The sequence below is a fragment of the Lepus europaeus genome, chromosome 1 (assembly GCF_033115175.1).
Source record: "Lepus europaeus isolate LE1 chromosome 1, mLepTim1.pri, whole genome shotgun sequence".
Classification (NCBI taxonomy): domain Eukaryota; kingdom Metazoa; phylum Chordata; class Mammalia; order Lagomorpha; family Leporidae; genus Lepus; species Lepus europaeus.
Window position 1 is genome coordinate 180,263,984 of NC_084827.1, and position 14,122 is coordinate 180,278,105.

Consider the following 14,122-nt stretch of genomic DNA (forward strand, 5'->3'; position numbering starts at 1 on the left):
CGTCAGAGTGACTGCTGGGGCAGCACAGGGCTGGCCACTCTCTCTCTACTCAACGACAGTCCCCATGCCCGGAGCAGCGGCGCTGGCAATGTCGCGACAGGACATTTATTGTCTCTCTGTGCCTAATTCTAAGTTGAACTCTGGCACAGGCATGTGTACATAGAGCTTAGGACAATCCACGGTTTCAGATACTCACCAGTGGTCTTGGAAGAGACCCCCCCCCTCCGCCACGGATAAGGGAGATTGCTGTGTTCACACGTGTATGTATACATGTATGTTTTAACTCAACGTGGGGTTGCATTTCTACACAGTGATTTGAACTTGGTTTTGCCCCTAACAATTAGCTGGATTTCCGAATGTTTACATAAAACCATTTCACGTACAGAGACACAGTGTTGAGTCCCTCTTCTACAACACAGAAAGGAGGGGCGCTCCTGATAGTTCCTGGTGACGCAACTTCATGAACTCAGGACCGCGATTCCCAGGAACCATGAAAATGAAGGGTTTAGTTACAAGCCCAAGTGACTCACAACTATTTATATTTTACTTGAAAGGCAGACAGACACAGAGAGAGAAATCTGCCATCTGCTGGCTCAGTGCCCAAAGCTGGAGACAGCGACTCCATCGGGTCTCCTGTGTGGGTGGCAGGGAACCAGGAAGTCGAGCCGGCCCCTGCCATGTGACCCCAGGGCATGCCGACTCGGCAGGAAGCCTGAAGCAGAAGTGGAGCCAGGACTTGACCCAAGCGCCCTGATAGGATGTGGGCGTCCCGAGGGCACCCTAACGGCTACAGCGGGACTCCTGCCCCCGTCACGGCGCACTCACCAGGAGGCGCCCTGCCCTCCCCGCTAACTCTCCGTGAGTGCAGGTGCACAGAATCCTCCCTGCAGACACAAGGACACAGCCGGCTACGACGGGAACGTCACCGCTCAGCTGCTGGCACCGCCCGGTGCTCGCTCGGAACCGGCTGTGGTTTCCCCGGGGGAGGGCACAGAGCAGGGAGCCCTTTATCCCGCGGTAGAAGCAGCAGCAGCTGCACCCAGCGGTCCAGGCCCTCGCCATCTAGTGAGAACCCCACCAAAGGCCAGCACTCCTGCCCTCAGGCCACAGGGGAGAGCAACGACTCAGAGAGAGCAAAGGACCGGCCAGGGCAGCATGGGGACTTCCTGCAGCCAGGACCCCACTTGCTCCGTCATCTCACGTTGAAAAGGAAGCCGGGGGGGCGGCGTTCGGCTGCGCCGGGGCCTCAGGTGCCTCCGTTCAGGAGCCCACTCTGCTGCTGGCCCAGCTTCCTGCCGCTGTGCACCTGGGGAGGCGGCGGGGGGCGGGGGGGCTCAACTAGCTGGGTCCCTGCCACCCACGTGGGGACCTGGGTTGGGTTCTGGGCTCCTGGCTTCATCCTGGCTCGCCCCAGCTGTTGTGGGCGTATGGGGAGTGAGCCAGTGGTTGGAAGAGCGCTCGCTCTCTCTCTCTCTCTGCCCTTAAAATAATAAATGAATCAATACATAAATCTTAACAGAAAGCGAAGCCAAGAAGCCTCAGGACTGAGCCAGCAGCGTCTGTGCCGACACAGCCCGGGGCGCTGCAGCGGGCGCTCACCTGCACTCGATGAACCAGTGCCGGATCTGGTCCTGCAGGCTCTCCTTGATGTCGGGGCCTTCGATGGCCTTCAGGTCGTCCTTGATGGTGACCACGGCCTCCCGGTATTCCTCCTCGTGCTGCCTCTGCACCTCGCTGCGCAGACGGTTCACCTTCTCGGCCTGGGCGACCGTGGCGCTGACTTCATGGAAGAGGGGAGGGGGGCTCTGGAGCGAGAAGCCAAAGGGGTGCCGTCAGGTCACAGAGCTGGCGGAACCTAAGAGACGCGAATGGGCGGGCCTCTGGCTCCAAAAGCCTGAGAGAAACTTCCAGAACGCTGGGTCCACTCTGGCAGGACACCGGGGGCCCCTTCGTCACCATGGGGGGAGGTGGGGTTCCTTTCACACCAGTTCCCAGGCTGGGGGTCAGCACCGCAGACTAGAGAGAGCTAAGCTCTGCCAAATCCAGACACGTAAGAACAAAGTACTTGATGGAAGAACTGAGGACAAGCACTGGTGTGCTCTGGATTGGAGGAGAAAACCGTGAAGTCAACTCAGGAGACCGAGACCCTCTTTGCACCACTGCAGCCCTCGGAAGAAGGGGCTCCCAGTGCTGGCTCCGGGCGCCCAGAGCTGCGTCGGACCCTCGCCATCCGCCAGTCGGCAAGGCAACAAGCGTTTGGCCAGGAAGCGCTCTCTCGACGCCCAGCACGGGCGCTGGGTCTTGCCGACACAACGCGGCGTGAGAATTTACAGACCACAGACACTAGCAAAGGCTGTAAGTCAGGGCCTGTTTTTACTGCTTCATTTAAGAAATGACAGATAAAATGTTAGTAAATGCAGATTAATGTAAGAGCAGACCACGTCTGTATAGTTATGCTGTGAACTGCAAAAAAAAAAAAAATCCAAGAAATATTCCCCCATCTGAGCAAAGACGGGCCAGCTTAGAGAATAACGGTAGCTGGCATCTGACACACACCGTGTCACTCCCTCCCATCTGCTTGCTGACACCAGTGAGAACCAACGTCCCAGCAGAACTCGCTTGCCAAGCGCACAGCCCGACGCCACACCCGCACCCTCAGAGCGTCTCTGTGGGCGTCAGCGTCTCTGTGGGCGTCACCACAAAGAACGGTGGCGTTCCATTCTTTGCAAATTGTGTGCGCATGTCCTTAGACCAAGAAAACTGCAACACACTTAGGTGCGAATATGCCTGCACGCAGGCTACACCTGCACGCACGCGCCTTACCCAGGGAGCCCCGCTGGGCGATTCCCGGCACACCCTGGGCAAACCCAACTCCACTGACCTGGAGCCTCCCCGCCCGCCGCACACTGGCTGCCGCCTTCCGCCCGCTGCTGCCTCCTTCCCAGGGGGCACCGAGTGGGGAGCGCGTGGGTTAGGGGTAGAGGGACACAGCTGGGCAGGGGCAGGACGCACAGACCTCATAACGCCACACAGAGCTGCACTTCCCAACCTTCCTTGTGCCATGGAGTCTAAGATCTCGTCTCAGAATTGTGATTTCATTGCATAAGACACCGAGATTTGCAAAGCAAACGGGTGATGCTTGGGCTGGGCCTTCACGAGTGGGCGGGCGGCTCTGGTTCGTGTTTGCCAAGAGCTCTGCAGGAAGTGTTTGACGGCTCCCTGGCAGCTCCACCACCTGCAGGCCAGACGCTGGCCCCATGGCACAACACAGCCCCGCACATCCCCTCACCACATCGCCTTGTTTCATTCATGTCCGGCTTTCAAGGTAGAAGCGAGATGTGACCGCCCCATTGAACAGATGAGAATACAGAGGTGCAGGGCTCGGTGCCTCCGCCAGCCAGGCCCGAGCACAGGGGGCTCCGGGGTTCTTTGTGTGCCGTGGGGGTCTCCCGTCGCCCCGCGCCGAGCTGTTAATATCCGTGCACTTGTGCGTGGGTCCCGACATAGACCTTCTCCACCAGAGCTACATCTGGGTCATGGCGGCTGCTTGCTCACCGCTCCTGACCTGCGAGGCCGCCGTGAATTCAGCGTCCATGTTAATGAGTCGCGGTGCCTCGGGCTGCCACATCTCCCTCTGCAGCAACTTTGGTCATATGGAACTCAAATTTGTTAACTCACCGTGCAAACAGCAACTCATTTAAAAATAAATTACGAATATTAAAGGCAGAGAAGAGAGCACGATAATATACCATATATATTGAAATACATCAGCTGGAGAACAATGCATCTTAATGAAGGCTTCCCGTGTGAATAAACCATTATATTTACAAGCTTTCCAGAGTTAATGACCCAGAACGGGATAACGAAACCTACATTTATAGCAAGGTCCTCTGTCAGCAAAAATATACATATTAATAATTGATGCGGCTGCACCCAGAGGAGAGACCGCGGTGCTGCCCGAGTTCGTGGGGAAATGGGACACCACGGCCCATTAACTTCCAATGCTTAGCTAATGTTTGATGGGTTTTGTCTTTAAAGATCCGTGTTCAAATTAGTGAGAGAAAATGGACATCGTCCCACTGAAAACCTGTCCCATTTATCAGTCGCAAATAAACTTGCAAACAAGTGATTTATGCTGGCGACCGGCGGAGGGTCTCCGCGCCTGGCGGGGCTGGGGGCTGCTCCTGGCCTTGGCTCTGCTGTCCCGGGAGGTGCGGGCGGTGCAGGCTGGAGGGCAGGCACGGCGCCCTGCAGTCTCCCACGAGGCCCGCATGCCAGGCTGTGTTCCTCAGAGGCCGTGGAGGCGCCACAGCCGCCTCCCTGCACGCCTGGCGCCTGCCGTGCACCCCACAGGCCTCCTCCGTCTGTCCATTTCAGGATCCTCCGTTGTCGGCCAGAGTCGGCCACTTTGTGTCTTTCTCTTTCCGGGCAGAGCTCCCATTTATGCTTTTTTTTTGGACAGGCAGAGTGGACAGTGAGAGAGAGAGACAGAGAGAAAGGTCTTCCTTTTGCCGTTGGTTCACCCTCCAATGGCCGCTGCAGTAGCGCGCTGCGGCCGGCGTACCGCGCTGATCCGATGGCAGGAGCCAGGTTCTTCTCCTGGTCTCCCATGGGGTGCAGGGCCCAAGCACTTGGGCCATCCTCCACTGCACTCCCGGGCCACAGCAGAGAGCTGGCCTGGAAGAGGGGCAACCGGGACAGGATCGGTGCCCCGACCGGGACTAGAACCCGGTGTGCCGGCGCCGCAAGGCGGAGGATTAGCCTAGTGAGCCGCGGCGCCGGCAGAGCTCCCATTTATGGATCTGTGTTCCTGCAAACAGGGTCCCCCCCAAGGAGGAGCGCAGCAGGAGGGGTGGGCAAACACAGGGACCTCGGCCCTCTGCTTGGTTACAGCCTTATCTTAGATGCCATCACGTAGTGGGGACAAAACCATTACAGAGTGAAAAACCAGGGCTGGAGTTGAGCCCTGCCCGGCTAAGGCCCTGGTTAAGGTGCCCATGTCCGACCCTGCAGCGCCTGGCTCTGATCCCGGCTCTGACTCCCGACTCCGGCTTCCTGCGGTGCACGCTGGCCGGCAACCAGTGACGGCTCAGGCGGCCGGGTTTCTGCCTCCTCCATGGGAGACCGACACTGAGTTTCCAGCCTCACCCTGGCCATTGCAAACATCCGGGGAGCGAGCCAGCAGGAGGAGGCTCGCTCTCTTCCCTCTGCTTCCAAATAAATAAATAATTTCTAAAGAGTAAAAAAATAAAATCTGCCTTGTTAAGCCTAATTTTAAAACCTTCACTCTTTAAAAAAGTTGCTCATGAGAAGTGGCTGGGACTGAGGAGTGCTGGGGGCTTCGTCCTGCTTCCCCGACGGCTGCGGGTGCTGTTCTGAGGGGTCCGTTTACTCCTCTGGGGGGCTCTGTGCAGTGGGAGGGGGCACCCACCACTGTCTTCATTTTCTAGAAGAGGAAGCCGGGGCACACAGAGGCCAAGGAGCGGGCACAGGGCGCATTGCCAGGGGGTGGGCACAGGGCGCATCGCCAGGGAGCAGCAGATGGGGGTTTGGGCCGGAAACTGTTCTCCCTCTCCGTGTGCTGGAGTCTGCTGACCGGTCTCCTCTGGCTCAAAGCAGGTGGCCTGAAAATGATTTCTAGGGTACTATATGGGTACCACGGGATGCATATTGGTAATTAAAAAAATCGTGTTCACTTGTTTACTGAAGGTGTGGGGAAGAGAAAGTTAAATCTCCCGTTTGCCTGTTCACTCTCCTAATGCCTGCAGCAGCCAAGGCTGGGCCGGCTGATGTCACCAGCTGCCACCTCCATCCGCGTCTCCCATGTGAGTGGCGGGGACCCATGCCTGAGCCTGCTGTCTCCCAGGTGTGCAACCCCAGGAACCAGGACAGGGAAGAGGAACAGGGACTGGAACCCCGGAAATGATGGGGATACGGGCGGCCCAACCCAAAGTCTTAACCTCTAGGCCAAACACCAGCCCCCTTTCATAAAAAATATTCATCTGAGAGGTAGAGGGACAGAGAGAGAAGGACCGAGAGAGAGAGCGAGAGAGCGAGCGAGCGAGCGCAGGTTTAACGGGAACTGCTGCACTGCCTGAGCGAGGCCGTGTGATGCCTTCTCTCTGATGATGCTTCTCAATGACCTTTGACCTCTGCTAATTTAAATATTACAATGGCAATTCAACAAGGTGCTTTTGGGTTATGAATGACATGAGCACCTAGACCCCTGATCATAAGGATTTGCCAAAAGCAGCTAACACTTAGCTAGTGTGTACTGTGTGCGATGCACCATGCGTGATTTTAAATGCTCTACAGATGTCAGTTTCTTGAAAACTGAACACACACCCAGGAGCCAGCTGCTGTTACTGTCTCCATTGTACACACACAGAATCTGTGACACAGAGGTGAAGGGGCCGGACCAAGTTCACGGGGCCTGGGAACTACAGACCTGGGGCGTGGCCCGGCGCTGGCCGGCTGCGGAGTTCTGGCCGCCGCACTGTCTGCGCTTAGGGCGATGTCAGGCCCTGGAGGGCACACAAAGGACTCCTGGGAGCGAGCAGAGAGAGGGTAAGAAAGAAAGTAGAATAATGGGAATAGCAGGAATGAAGACAGATTAATAACAGAAATTGAAGGTTCCCAAGGAACCAGGCTGTAAAATTCCATTTAACAGAAAAGAATCCTTGTTAAATTGAAGCCTCCTAGGTAGACTTTTTAAATCACAAAGGTTGGGCCAGTGTTGGGGTGCAGCAGGTTAAGCCACTTCCTGTGACCCCAGCAACCCATAGTGTAGTCCCAGTTGCTCCACTTCTGATCCGGCTCCCTGTTAACGCGCCTGGGAAGGCAGCAAAGGATGGGCCAAGTGCTTGGTTCCCTGCACCCACATGGCAGACCCTGATGGAGCTCTTGGCTCTGGGCCTGGCCCTGGCCTAGCCCTGGCTGTTGCAGGCATTTGGGCAGTGACCAGTGCACTGAAGATCTCTTTCTCTCTCTGTCACTTCACCTTTCAAATTAATAAAATGAATCTTAAAAAAAAAAAAGAAATTGTTTGCAACTAATCACCTATGATAAAAATAACAAAGGACCAGATAGAAATATGAAAAAAAAAAGTTAAAAAAGAAAAAGCAATCACAGAGATTCTTCAGAGTCCTCCCCGAATTCTGACCACGGTGCCCCATCGCGGGACAGCTGGCGTGCTCAGCTGTCCCTCAAAGGCTGCTCCTGCCCATGGACCTCAGCGCAGCCGCTGTGTGGGGCCGCACCTGTGCCTTGGGCAACCCTGGGATCTCTGGGCAGCTGGGTGAGAAGGCCGCAGAGGAGACTCAAAGCCTGGCTGCTTGTGATGCTCTGCCTTCTAACAGCCTGCTTCCGGGTCAGGGCGTGGACGTGGTGTAGGGTGACAAAGGCTGAGACACTTGCGATGTGAAATCCAGGCACGGGGATTATGCAGCCTCTTGTTTCATTACACGACAATGTTCCTGCACTTTCTGGGAGTTCTCCAGGGTGGGAAAGCATTCGGTCCCTGGGAGCACGGCTCATAATTTTCTGAGATCATGAACGTCACCTGGTATTTCCTGAGGGTGCGGGCTGGGCCCTGGAGCTGCCCCTTGTCCCTCAGGAAGTCATACAGGCCCCGCTGTCCTGCACTGGCAGAGGGAAACGCGTGGCTGCCAGCCCCGCCACGGACGCAGACGGAGCTGAGCCGTGCCCCAGGCCTGGCTGCCTCTCAAGCACTCGCTCCCCTCCGGCCAGCCCCATCCACGCGCTCACTTCTAGGCGCTGCCTCTCCCCAGGAGGGAGACCAAGCTCCGAGAATCACAGCAAACCTGGTTTCTGGAAACAATCACAGTGACTAAGAATGGCCACGCGGGACCACGTGGGGCCACACTGGACCACACAGGACCACGCCGGACCACGCGGGACCATGTGGGACCATGCCAGACCACGCGGGACCACGCTGGACCACCTGGAACCACACGGGACCACGCCAGACCATGCGGGACCACGTTGGACCACCTGGGACCACACCGGACCACACAGGACCACGCGGGACCACGCCGGACCACATGGGACCACGCCAGACCACGCGGGACCACGCCGGACCACATGGGACCACGCCAGACCACGTGGGACCATGCGGGACCACGCAGGACCACGCTGGCGGGTGCGTCACAACAGGCCTTGATTTGCACGCTCTCGTGGCAGTGCCACAGTCCCCATAGGGCCCAGGCTCTGAAGGCAACAGAGACGCAGTGGGACAAGCGCTGAGCTCTCCCAAGGGACCCTGGGAAAGGAGCCAGGTGCACTGGGCACCCACGCTCCCATTTAGTGCTATTGTTAATGGGATGGAAATACAATGTATCGCTCTGCTCCCCAAACAACATGGCACACAGCTTGTTCCATGTTGGAATCTGAAAGCGTGCAGGGCAGGGCGATGGGGTGCTAGGCACAGGTCTTCTGCTTGGTGTTCCTTATTACAGTGTGAACGCTGATAGCTTCGGGGGGCATAAGAAGCGTGATGGTCATGTCGGGAGCACAGAGGGAAACGTATCACATTCATTAAGTTCCCTCTACTGGATCCACTCCATTGGCTGTGCCAATTAAAATAGCTGCACGTGAATTCCCAGACAGCTATCCATTTTCCTGTGTAGATTTTAGAATATAAATATTTAAAGCGACAGTATCCACAGCCATCCCTTACAGGACCACCGTAAGAGACCGTGTGGCCAGGGCCTGGAGGCGTAACGAGGCTCCTTGCTCTAATTCTGCTTTGGGGGACTCCACAGTCACTCTGGAAGCACGCCAAGCTTCTCATCAAGATACAAACACAGCTCCGATCAGATAAATAAATGGTTTATACATCGGCATAATGGAACAAAATGAAATAATGGAAAAATGAAATTTTCAAATGCGTCGGCAATATCTCAATCAGTGATACAGTGGAAAATCTATTCAATTGAAAACACTGCTTGGATTTGGGGTAATGGATTTTTTATGGTTATCAGCCAGTGAACAGAAGATAACATTCTTTAAACAATTGAACCCATATATTGCTCAGTGGTGTAAGATTTCAACAGAATGTGGAATTACCAAGAAAAAAACACACTTGGAAAAAAAGCAAAGCGAGGAAAGTCCCGCTGAATACAAAACTGACGAGTGGCTGTGTGTGGCTGAAAGATCCACGCAGACCCCCTTCACCTGGGCAGAGCCCACAGAGACTACAGAGTAGAACTGGGAAAATAAACAAAGGCGCGGGCTGCGTCTTCGTGTGGTGTGGACGTTAGCTGCTCAGGCTTCAGGAAGAGCTTCCGGAAGGTGGCACGGAGCAGTTGTCCAGGACAAGTGGGCTGAATCAAGTTCGATGGAAATGTAATTAAATCGGTCGTTACATCAACATGGCTGCTACTGCGAGACGTCACGTTAAACTCAGTTTACCCTGGACTGAAACTTTTGAAGGGTAATTTAATTTTTGCCATAGAAAACTGCTACATAAATTGGCACCAAGCTCTGTCAACTTTAAAGTGAACAGAGTGGGCGTTTAGCTTAGTGGTTAAGACACACTCGAGATGCCCATATCCCACAGGTGAGTGGCTGTGTTGGAGTCTCAGCTCCATCCCTGACTCCAGCTTCCTGCCGGTACACGGCCCGGGAGGCAGCGGTGACAGTCCTAGGACGTGGGTTCCTGTCCATCACGCGGAGACCCAGACTGAGATCCTGGCTCCTGACCTGGACCTAGCCCAGCCCTGTCCATTGCGGGCGTTTGTGGACTGAGTCTGCAGATGGGAGCTCTGTCTCTCCACCCATCTGTCTCCCTCTGCTTCTCAAATAAATGGACAAAAACTCAGTCAATAAAACATAAAAATTGATAAAGACAACCGTTCTATTCAAACTTGGGATATGGTCTTTCTTTTCAACGTTCATGGACGTATATGTCTGTGTATGTTCTAAATCACGAATTTTCATGTATTGAGCATTTTATGTCCTTAAAAATCACCACTGTGCACACAAGTCTCCACCTCTGATGACTTCCTTAGCACAGAACTAGGAATCCAGGGTGAAGGACCTAAATATACATATATATGTATACACACACACACACACATATATATATATTTGAGAGGCAGAGTTAAACAGTGAGAGAGACAGAGAGAAAGGTCTTCCTTCCGTTGGTTCATCCCCCAAATGGCCGCCATGGCTGGAGCTGCACTGATCTGAAGCCAGGAGCCAGGTGCTTCTCCTGGTCTCCCATGCGGGTGCAGGGCCCAAGCACTTGGGCCATCCTCCACTGCCTTCCCGGGCCACAGCAGAGAGCTGGACTGGAAGAGGGGCAACCGGGACAGTATCCGGCGTCCCAACTGGGACTAGAACCCGGAATGCCAGCGCCGCAGGCAGAGGATTAGCCAAGTGAGCCACGGCGCCGGCGGATCTAAATATTTTCAGGCTCCTGTTGCCTCTCGCTAACTCACTTTCAGAAATGTTGAATCCATTTAACCCATCGGATATGAGACCAAGCAGCTCACGACACCCTCACAAGAACTATTTTTCTTTTCTTCTTTTGTAAAGATTTATAGAGAGAGACAGAGAGAATGACATTCTGTCTACTGGATCACTCCCCAGATGGCCACAATGGCTAGGGCTGGGCCAGGCCAAAGCCACTGAGTCTGGACCTGAGTCTCCCAATGGGGTGGCAAAGGCCCACGTCCTCGGGCCATCTTCTGCTGCTTTCCCAGGTCCCTTAGCTGGGAGCCAGGTGGGAAGTGGAGACGCTGGGACTTGAACTGGTGCTCTGGAATGGGACGTCATCATTGCAGGCAGTGGCTTAACCCACTGTGCCAACACTGTCCCCAACTGTCCCCAACACTGTGCCAACACTGTCCCCAACACTGTCCCCAACACTGTGCCAACACTGTCCCCAACACTGTCCCCAACACTGTCCCCAACTGTCCCCAACACTGTCCCCAACCACTACCGTTTCTACGTCAATAGGCAGACACAGCTTCCCCTGTTCGCCAGTTCTACGATGCAGGTTCCCAGTGTAACATCTGGAATCAGGAATGGACGTGTCTGCTCTTAGTCGGCAGCACTTGTTTTCCTTAATGACCCCTGAAAATAATGAGGCGTCTCCGAGTCGGCGGAACACAGCAGTGTCCCGGTTAATGGCGAATCCGTACTTCTGACACCAGTCAACAGCCATGGTTTATAAAGAACCACCGGGAAGTACACGTTTCCCTGTCTCAGAGCATTTTTTCGGAGTCGTGGTGGAAAGCACAGCCTGCTCGCCACCCTGCGCGCTGCTCCGCAGTGCTGTGTTCACGCGGCTGCGGGACAGACCTCGGGCTGCTCCTCGTCACCAACTGAAACTCTGCACACGTCAAACCACCCCCCGCCCCCCACCGGGAACCGCCACCCACTTCCTGTCCCCATGCCGTCGCCTGAGTGGACGCGTGAATTCTCTGTCCACCTGTCGCTGGCTTGTCTCACTCCGCCCAGCGTCCTCAAGGGTGATCCGAGTTCCGGCGTTTGTCAGAATTTTCTTTGTGTGGCCATAATATTCCAGCCCAGTGAACTTCTACCTATCACAGTGGTCCTGATTCCGACAGCACACCCACACCACCAGAAAATATGGTGGCCTGGGCCCCAGGGTGTCAATTTTAAAACCCGAGTGTTAACTTAATTTTTGAAACTCAAAGACCAAAAGGAAATCAAGAATGCGGGTAGGCTGGCGCCACGGCTCACTAGGCTAATCCTCCACCTGCGGCGCCGGCACCCCAGGTTCTAGTCCCGGTTGAGACGCCGGATTCTGTCCCGGTTGCCCCTCTTCCAGGCCAGCTCTCTGCTGTGGCCTTGGAGTGCAGTGGAGGATGGCCCAAGTGCTTGAGCCTTACACCTGCATGGGAGACCAGGAGGAAGCACCTGGCTCCTGGCTTCGGATCGGTGTGGCGCGCCTGTCGTAGCGCCCATTTGGGGGGTGAACCAACGGAAGGAATGCAGGGTCTTAGTCCACCTGTAGGAGGATGACCTGGGCCCGAGGAAAGGTAAGTGTGCTGCTTGCCTGTTCCCCAGCCTCCTGATCCCAGAGACAATCAGACGCAGCGGGGAGCCAAGTCTAGCAAGAACTCATTTATTTTGCGTGGAACAGAGCCTTTTATAGCACAAAACTGCAGACTCATTGGGGCAGGGCATAAGGACCAACCAATCACTTAAAAGATCACTTTGCGGGGCGATTTCTATAGGATTAGCCATATGTCTATACACTTGCTATCAGTTTTCCTCACTTCCCCTGATGCTGCACAGCCAATCAGCTTTGGTGGTAAACAACTTTGGATTCTGCCCACCTTACTTCCTCTGGGCACCATCTTAGAATTGCCTCGTGTAACTAATTTCCCCACAAAGGAAGACCTTTCTCTCTGTCTCTCTCATTGTCTAACTCTGCCTGTCAAAAATAATAATAATAATAATAATAATAATACGCGTGATAAAATCATGACATTGCTTATATTCTCCGTGCTATTCTGATCTGCCTCCTCCTGTCTGGGAAGGCGGTAAAGCCTGGACAAGGCGACTGGACACTTGGTAAACACAGATGTGGTGATACCAAGTCCTTCCCACCAGGAAACCAGGCACGTCCACGTCTCAGGAACAGGGAGCGGAGTTCCTTCCTCCAGCAGGATAATTCTGTGCTGACCACAGGGTAAAGCACCACGGCCACACTCGCGGGCGCAGCCGTCCGGGACAGGAGGGGGCGGGGCCCTGAGACTGTCATTTACAAAGTGCCAGTCTACATCAGGAAAATTACATGGCAACACCCTGAAAAAGGGACTCAATTCTACTTTTTCTATACTTCACACCACTGGCAGGATCTCCCACTTTATCTTAAATGCTCAAATCCCAGAGGACCTCACAGTGTTGAAGAGCCATGTCTGCGGCCCACGCCAGAGCAGAGATTCGGCAGACCGGCCGCACTGGTGGGGCCCCGGACTCACTTCTCCAAGAGCGAGAAGCGGGAATGCAGCATTGGAACATCGCGCCTCACAGGGAGAGAAGGCGGGTGCCGGGTGCAGTGGGTGGAGCCGCTGCCTGGGGGGCCTGCATCCCGCATCAGAGTCCTGGGTGCTCTGCTCCCCTCCCAGCTCCCAGCTAACATGCCTGCGAAGCAGCAGGTGACGGCTCGAGGACTCGAGTCCCCGCCACCCTGCAGGAGAACCGGATGGGGTTCTTGGCTCCTGGCTTCAGCCTGGCCCAGTTCTGACTGTAGCGGGCCTTTGCGGAACGAACCAGCAGATGGAAGATCTCTCTCCCTCTCTGTCACTCTGCCTTCCAAGTAAATAAATCTTTATATACATACATACATATATATATATATATATATATATATATATATATATATAAAACCATACCCCCCATTGGTTAACAATTATAAATTATATTTGTTTTTTCATTTCTTATTTTCTGAGCATGTCTACTGTTACAAATAGAAACAAAAGGAAAAATCTTTAAGTCCCAATTCTTGTGTTACTGAGCTGCACATCTGATAAGCACAGAGAACTGGGAAAACACATTGCAAACTATCATTGCAATACGTTCCAGTTTAAGCAGTCACACATTGCTTGAGTCCAAATCCGTCCTTCCCCCATGTAATTTCGAAGGTGTATTTGAGCCGTAATTTTTAAAGCTATCAAATGCACGTCAGCCGCCGGCAGAGCTAAGAGTGAACACAGAGAACACAGAATCCTGGCTTAGTTCTGCAGGCGCCAGGCAAACGCCGGGGCAGCCCCGCGCCAGGCCCCGGGCTGCTCGGATGCCATCAACTGTTTCTGGTGCCCCGGCTTACAACCGTAAAACCACTCCCACGGGACTGTCCATCTGCCACAAACCTGCCACAGTTCTTTCTCCCGGTTCTCAGCGAAGGAAGCCCAGGGCTTGGCCTGACTGGGCAGGAGGGGCAGAGCCGTCTGTGCCCAGGGGTCACCGACAGTCCCCCAGGGGGTACCCGGGGCTGCTCCCTGCCCCAGCGGCCATCATTATGAGTGCTTCTTTTCCTTTTTTGAGAACAGGGGCCGCCGTTTCTTTATTGGGACTGTGCTGCCTTCTAAGACTCCCTCCTACCCCCCTCTGCGTCACACTT

The 14,122-nt window shown here is 54.6% G+C and overlaps 1 protein-coding gene across 1 annotated transcript in view; it reads right to left on the reverse strand.

Moving 5' to 3' along the window:
* Positions 1 to 14,122, reverse strand: part of IQCA1 (IQ motif containing with AAA domain 1) — a 156,388-nt gene that overhangs the window by 123,759 nt on the left and 18,507 nt on the right. Inside the window, exon 6 of the mRNA XM_062202570.1 lies at positions 1,600 to 1,805. Within this exon, the coding sequence (XP_062058554.1) occupies positions 1,600 to 1,805 (206 nt within the window). The remainder of the gene's footprint in view (positions 1 to 1,599; positions 1,806 to 14,122) is intronic.